General features: G+C 51.2%; 1 protein-coding gene across 1 annotated transcript; it reads right to left on the reverse strand.

Moving 5' to 3' along the window:
- Window positions 1-1,404: 1,404 nt before the first annotated feature.
- Window positions 1,405-6,843, reverse strand: IL19 (interleukin 19). The gene is made up of 5 exons (XM_041722246.1): window positions 6,700-6,843; window positions 6,475-6,540; window positions 3,911-4,063; window positions 2,903-2,977; window positions 1,405-1,500 (listed from the first exon to the last, which is right to left on the reverse strand). Exons 1-5 carry the CDS (start codon window positions 6,841-6,843, stop codon window positions 1,405-1,407), a joined length of 534 nt encoding a protein of 177 aa, XP_041578180.1.
- Between the last annotated feature and the right edge of the window lie 1,184 nt (window positions 6,844-8,027).

Genomic DNA, 8,027 nt, shown 5'->3' on the forward strand with positions numbered 1-8,027 from the left:
ACCTGCCCCAGGCAGTTCACGGCAGGAGGAGCCTTGAGAGCGCATCCCGGCCCCTTGGTCGGCGCTCTATACCACACCGTGGAGCGCCCACCCTGCTGGGGCTCCTACAGGGCCCTGCAGCACCCTTGAGGCTCACGGCAACACCCTGAGATGGTGCCACCTTGAGATGGTGCCTTCCTTTTACAGAAGAGGACACTGAGACAGACATGAGGAGTTAGTGCAAAGTCCCATGGGACTGGAGCCAGGTCTGTCCGACCAGAGATCTGCCCTGTCCACTAAAGCATGTTCTGTGGAATCTCTTCCTCAGGTAGGAGTGAAGAAAGGGTGCTTCAGCCAGCCAGTGACTGTATAAATGTTGACCCAGGGCAGCACATAGAACGTGCTCGTCTCAGCACCCGGCACTTGGCAGATGCTCCGTAAGTGCCAGTTGTTATCGCCACTAACCATGTGAGGAGGGGCCTTCTAGAAGATGGTGCCCATTTGGCCTCTTTCCAGTGGAGCCTGGGCCCAGACCTCTTTACTCAGCCTAGCCCATGCCGCGGGCCCTACTTGCTCAGCTCTGTCACCAGGACCATCATCCCGCTGTCAGAAACATCCTCCCTCTAACGCAACATATATACTCATGGAGGATGAATTTAGGGTCAGAGAAGATGTATCCAGGTGGGGGGCAGAAAGAAAATAGTAACAGACAGAAACAGAGACAGAAAGAAGTGGAGTGATGTCAAGGAGCCAGTGGTCAGAAGCCCTGTGGCCATCATCGATCTTCTTGATCATTAGGTGGAGGACAGGGTGCTGGGTGGAGGCTTTGGGGACCCGGGTGCAGCCCTTCTCCGCACTGACTTGCTTTGGGACTCAGTGATTCTTATCCCTCACTAGCCTCGGTTTCCCTACCTACGTGCATTCCTTAAGGCCCCTTTCACTTCTACTTGTCACCACGGTTCCCGGACTGACGCTTGCTGAATGAGAAGACACTTCCACTGGCTGGTAGAGAACAGAGTTTATTCAGGGAAGTCGGTCCGTACAATATGTACTACAGGGCATCGCTCCGCTCGCAGCCCAGACACAGCGTAAACACGTGCACAATAAATTAGGGGAAGCCCACCCGTGCCCGCCACGATGGCCCTCAGGACCTGTCGACAGATCGGTTTATTATAAATACAACAGGGGACTGTCTGGCTACCTTCGGGTGGGGTCGGGCAGCCTGGGCCCAGCGGTGGGCCTTGCAGCCCCGTCCGGGACCTGTTCACACCTGGATCTCTCCCGGCAGTATCCCAGCCCCAGGGGAGAGGATTCTAACCCCGAGAGAGGTCTCTTCAAAAGACCCTCCTCTGCATGAAAAACGGGGCCTTCTCCATCTCCCTCCCTCGGGGGTGGTTCCTCCCTGGGGTGTTAGGCCCGTGTCCGTCAGGCAGCCAGAGTTCCTTGATGATTCTTGTCAATCCAGGCTAGCAAGACGTCAAGCTCTCCCAGGGACTTAATGGCAGCAGACCGGACCTCCAGCTGAAACCAGGCAAATCATCGTAAGAGCCCACCTTTCTAGGCTATGTAAATCATTTTCAAATCTTGCCCCGAATTCCAGTCCTCGTGAGCTTTTCCTTTAATCCATCAAGCATATTGGCAGAGCATCCCAAGTTATCTAACAGGCCACCCAAATTGCCTTCCCCATATGAGCAGTTAAATCAAGTCAGCGACTTAGAAACAAAATTAAAAATTCTTCATTCTTTGCCTCTGGTTTTCTTTTCCATTTTTTTTTTTTTGTATGAAAAGAAAAAAAAAAAAAGAACCACACACTGGCCTTACTGGCCAAGCCCTTTGCTTGTTTTCCTTTTCCCATCAGCTGGCTTTACTTGTGCTTTCTGAGAAAGCCTCAACTCCAGTGGGTTGAGGAGCATGCTGGGTAGGAGCACATTGTCCCCGTGTGACATGGGCAAGCACCGAGGCCCTAAAGACAAATGTCCTCCCCCGCAGTGTCACACAGACAGTTGGAAGCAGAGCTGGAACTAGAACCCAGGTCTCCTGACTTATTCCACCCCCTTGCGGCGGAATAGAGGGAGAGGGTGAGGTCCAGGTGTATATCCTGGGGAGCCAGACAGCAGGGAGTCGAGTCCCACCTCCACCACTTGGTTGCAGTAGTTAAGTTGCTTAACCTGTTTGTGCCTCAGGCTCCTGATTTATCAAATGCAGATAATGGTTCGTAGCATCGTAATGAGGAACACACGTGTTGGTATTTGCAGTGTGTTTGGAAACACAGCGGGTTCGTGGCAAGAACAATACAAGGCTTAGCCATTGTTCTAGTATTAGCCTCCCGACTGGTCAAAGCGCTGGCATCGCTTGGGAACGTGGTTGAAATGCAGAATCGCAGGCCTCCTTCCACACCTACCAAGCCACAAGCTGCATTTTCTGTTGGCAGAGTCTCCAAAGGACGCATGGGAGAAGCAGGCTCCTACTCTACCTCTATGACATGTGCGCTCTGCAGCCGCACACACGTGAGCAGCCCTGTTCTGCGTCACCCCGCAGGATGCCGGTGGCAGCTACGGACCACAGTGACACCTGGCAGGCAGCATGTTTGGTGTCCAACAGCTTACAGTTCACCGAGGATCCTTGCTCCCTCTGTAGCACGCCCACCCAAAAGAGTGCGTGCTTTCCCCCCACAACTTAACGGATTAGCTCTGATCCGTGAGGGCAGGAGAAAACCATGGAGGCGTGATGGAGAAGGGGAGCCCAGGAGACTAGCAAAGGGGCTAAAACCAACACACTCTTTGCGGACACATAGAATTGGGGAGATGGGCAATAGATACTATGGAGTGAGTGGGCGACTCAATGAGCAGACAGAAGGGTTGGCCCAGTCTCAGTCATCCACGCCCCATCTCCAACTTCCACATCTCCCCCTGCCTTCTCTTACCTGATCGTAGTTGTCGTGGATGATTCTGGTGGCGTTGGTGGCTGCCTCCCTGCAGTGACACTGCCTCTGCGCCTGCTGTGATCAAGTGGAAGAAGCGCTCGTCTGAGGGCCTCTCCACCCAGCCCACTTCTTCCGCCCGAAGAGAGGCACCCTTGTTCCCAACGTGGGTCAGGTGGACCAACTCAGGTTGGAGCCACAAGGGGCAAGTCACAAGTCACCTTGTGTGTGACCAGGGCTTTTGCTATGTCTGGGTTTACGGCTCACCCGACTGGAAGGGCCAGGAAAGGAGAGACCAAGTGTCTGTCTCGTCACCACTCAGTGAAGGCCGCACCCCACAAGGTAGGCACGAAATATTTATTGGACTAGTTAATTAATTAGTTGATTAAATGAATCTTAATATAAGTATGGCAGGGATCATGGCTTCTTCTAACAATTTTAGAATCCGAGACACAGAAAGGAGAGATAATTTGCCACAAGGTCACATGCGTACCCATTGGCAGGGATGGGGCTAGAACCTAGGCTTTCTCCTGGTCCGAGTTTGTGTTGGTTTGTTTGAGTTTGGTTTTATTCCTGCTGTTTGTTTTTAATAGAGCACAATGAATTTATAGGCAACCCGCAGGGGTAGACCATGGGATGCAACAACCCAGCTCAGAAGTTAATGGGTTTGGAAACCCCGAAGGACCACAAACAAAGAAACTAAAGAGATGCATATGATTAGCCTGGACTCCTGGGCATGCCTGTCTCCCAGGCCAGCCCTGACATCCCTGAAGGAACACTTTGATATAAGGCCGCCCCAGGAGGATTCTCCATGAGGAAGTGGGGTCTGATGAGGTATCAGCCAGGAGGAAGCCCTGAGGAATAGGTTCTGGACAGTTCTCCTCATGGATGACAGGGCAGGGGATTTCCTGGGAGGCCAGGAACCACTTCAGAAAGCCTGAGTGGAACCAGCATGTCCTGGGCTCGCTCTGGGGCTGTCAGGGAACACAGAGTCCTGATGTGACCACTCACGCATCGTTGCAGAGCCTTGTGCATGTAGAGGAAAGAGTTGGCAATGCTGCTGATTTTCCTCAAGATTTGGGGGTTCAGCTCCTGATGGTCCTTGAATACTCTGTCCACGTAGAATGCCAGGAGGTTCTTGGTCATGCAGCATACGTCTGAGGGCTACAGATACAAATTAGAGAAAACCCCGGGGGCCCTCTTTTACTGTCTTAGAGACCAAAGCAAGTCTTTGTAGGGGCATCAAGGAACAAAATAGCTAAATCAATTTTTTTAATAAAAATATTCATATTAGTCTCAGAGTATCCATGTCCTCTCAGCACATCAAAGATGCTTATGACAAAGGCACTGGAGAGAGATGGCAGCTCCTCCTTCTTTATGGCCAGGAAATAAAATAGCAAGCGATGGAGCCCAGGCACAGTCTCGAACTCTCTCTACTGCATCCCAGCACATCATCACTAACTTCAGCTCAAACCCTTCCAGGAATTCAGTGTCTCCCCTTTGAAAGGACCCATGTCTGAGCAGCCTTCTGGAAAAGGACTTCCTTATGCTGTGCCGCCGTCCACCCCCGGCACTCTCTCACCCCTCAACATGCACATAAGACATGCATGTGAGTATCCGTCTCTGTGTGCATGGGGCGCGCACTGGCCACGATTCCTTCCGTGGCAATGACATCGTGTTGGTCCTGACCGCCCTGCTCCCCTCACCATCCCAGTCTGTCCTTTTGAACCTGGCGGGGATCATTTGAAAGGAGCTAAGATTGGCGAGAGTGGAAACTGTTCACAGCTGCAGCAGTGGGTGCATCTGGGCGAGTGTGCAGCTGGCAGTGTGCACATCTCTCCAGGGGGAGGGGGGAGCTTTAAATTCCCAGGACGCAGCTCAGAGCAGTTGGCCAGGCTGAGTTTCCTTCTAGCAAATTACAGCCTGCCCCGAGCGCCAGGGAGCTGCTCTGCAGATTTAGGGTCCCGTCTGAGAAGGGAGGGGTGTGAAGCGGGATGGTGCATCCATCCTCGTCAGCATTAAAGCAGCAGAGGCTCCTTGGCCCCCCAAGCAGCCTCTCCTAGATGGCAAACTACTTGTAATGCCAAACCCCCCTCCTCCTCTCCTGCCGGTTCCCTTGACCAAGGCAGCAAATAGTTGCACACCTTTGTTTTATCAGGGAGGGAGGGAGGGAATATGAAAAAGACTTGCGCCCTCATTGATGCTTAGGCCACATCAGCCATTTCTAGACCTAGAGAGGAGAAAGCATCTGGGGACAGAGAGGCCTTAGGGGTTCAACCACTGGCTCAACCACAGACTAGACATTTTCTCGCCCAAGCTGTCAATTTGCTTATTTGAAAATGGTGGCTCAGGGGTACCTGGGTGGCTCAGTCGGTTAAGCATCTGGTTAAGCATCTGCCTTGGGTTGAGGTCATGATCCCAGGGTCCTCCCTCTCCCTCTGCCGCTCCCCACCTTGTGCCCTCTCTCTCTCTCTCCTCTCTCTCAAATAAATTTTTTTTTTTTAAATAAAATGATGATTCTGGAATAGGTGGCCTTCCAGGTCCCTTCCAGCTGCACTCCCCTATGAGTCTGTCATGTGGTTGGCTGGACTAGCACTTAGTAAGTAGCAACATCTACTTACAATAAATAGATCAAGCCCAACACTGCCTCGAGGAATTATCTTGCTCAGAGAAGCCGAAAGAAAAGAGAAAATAAAAAAGTAACTCGTTGCAACTCTCCTTTGCACTCTGGCAGATAAATAACTGAAAAAATATAAAAGGATTTTTCTAGAATGCTTACAAGCACTAGGAGGAGCTCATTTTTAAGGGCACTTTTCAGTGGCCCCTTTTGTAAATTCTTACCTCGTCAGTCAACTATTTTGTAACACACTCAACATCTCTGGAGGGTTGGACTCATCTCTTTAGTGGCTTTCCTGCCTCACATTTTTCATTGTAAAGAACATCAACAGACAATCTTTCAGAAAGATCCTGTGGTCATGGAGTCTTTGGCTCAAAAATCTACAGTGATTCCTTATTGCCGTATCACAAGGTCAAGGCTCCGCCTGACTTTGAAGGTTCTTGGTAAGATGACTCCAGTGTATTTCTCCGCTTCATCCTCTTCCGCTCACCTGACTCACTTGCACACCCCTCACACCACAAGCCTGGCGGCCTCGCTGTCTCCTGACACACCGTCATTGATCTCACATGTAATTTCCCTGATCTCCAATCTCCTTCCTCCTTGAACCACTGACCCACAGCCAACTCAGCTTTTAAGTCACTGCTCATTTTCTCAGCTCCCCCATGAAAACCTTCCAGAATCGCCCTAAGCCACAGAGAACCTGCCTCGGTTTGAGTGTGTGGCACCCCCAATCCCTCTCTAGGTAGGTGGTGCTTCTTCGATTCCTCCTAGGGGTCTCCAGGTCCCTGAGACACCAGTGTGCCCTCGCACATCAGCTGGCAAATGAGAAACCAGGAATATTCAGAGAGCACGTGGGAGATGGGGAAGGAGAAGAAGACAGGGTGGGGATTTCTTTCTCAGACCAGGGCCGCTTCACCATAAAAATAATAACACAAAAAGAGCAGATGCGGGCCGATACCTTAATGCTATGCAGGGTCTCCGATGTGGACAGGATGGTGACATTTTGGAAGGTGTCCTTAGCTTGCTATGGAGGGAAACACAAGGACAGACAGACACAGCCAATGAGTACTCCATGTCCCCCCTGAAGACACAGAGGATGATGAAGAGGAGCTTGCTCTTCAAGTTAAGACGGAAGGTGAGACACGTCCCCAGGCCCACACCGTCACCCTCAACCCATACTCACGATGGTTTTTTTGATTTCTTGGAAAGTCTCTTCTACTGGGTGGATGTCCATGGAAATCAGACACCTCCTCAGACCTCGGGCACGCACTGACCACAGAAAGACCATAGCAGCCACGAGCCAGAGGAAAACTCGCTGTGCCTTCATGTCCTGCAGGAAGGGGTGGGAGTCAGCTGCCCGCCTTGGAGGGGAAAGCAGCAGAGACCCCAGACCAAGATCCCCTTTGGACCGTGCAAGGCAAGCCAGACAGCCACCAATAAAACAAGACCAAGCCTTGTGGAGATCATGGTCATGTGTCTCCTCCTCTGGTTTTCTCGAATCAATTGAATGAGACCTCTCCCTCCCCCGGTGCCCCCACCTTCGCCCCAGAAAGCACAATACAGTGCTCTCTCAAGTCCCAGGGAGTCTATTTGTGTGGATATCACTCCATTATGACTCAACACGGCTCATTTTTGTCAACAGTGGTGAAAAGCATTGTTTTTAATAAATTAAATAGGAAAAACAGTGTTGGTAATACGCCCTAGGAATTAGGCAACAGATCTGAAAAACCCTAAAAGCACATTTGGTTTTTTATGTTTGCTCCTGAAATAGGAGACACTCTTTTATTATAAACCCCCGATGTGTATCTGCTTAAAATCGTTCGTCTGAAGCCAACTCTGAAGATGTTACCTTCTGGAGAAATAGGCGAGGGAGGCGCAGGTCGCCCCCAGACAACTCATTAGCCACGGCGATGTGAGAGAGAGAGGCAAGTTGGTGGCTTCCCCTCTGTCACCCACTGAGCGAGGGGCCATCGGGAACATGTTCGCAGCTCACTAGTCCTAGACAGGACCAGACTCTTCTGATCCCATCCCCCCCCCAACCCCCTCCCCTGTGCTCTCTGCCTCTTCCATGTACCCACTCTCTGGTGTCATGTAGACACGTTGGGGAAAGTACACATGATATGGTTGTACAGCTTGTTGGGTCTCTTCCCCTGACTCTCCCCAGCACTAGCCCGGGCCTTAGCCTTAAAGAGGAGTCTTAGGACAGCGCATGTGATGAGACCAGCCCTCTGCTCAGCGTGGTCCGGGGTGCCCACCCAGAGCCCTCACTTCCATCATGGGTGTGCTGGGTGCGTTCAACTGGATATCCCAGCAGATCTCCTCATGCCACACAGACAGCAGCACCTTTCTGCTCAGGTCCCACTGAGCGAGTGGTGCTCCTTACATTTAAAGAGCTATTTACACTAAATAAATAAATAAATAAATAAATAAATAAATAAATAAAATAAAATAAAAATAAAGAGCTATGTAGGGGCTTTACTGGATGGCTCAGTGGTGAAGTATCTGCCTTTC

Source organism: Vulpes lagopus, chromosome 1 (assembly GCF_018345385.1).
Source record: "Vulpes lagopus strain Blue_001 chromosome 1, ASM1834538v1, whole genome shotgun sequence".
NCBI lineage: Eukaryota > Metazoa > Chordata > Mammalia > Carnivora > Canidae > Vulpes > Vulpes lagopus.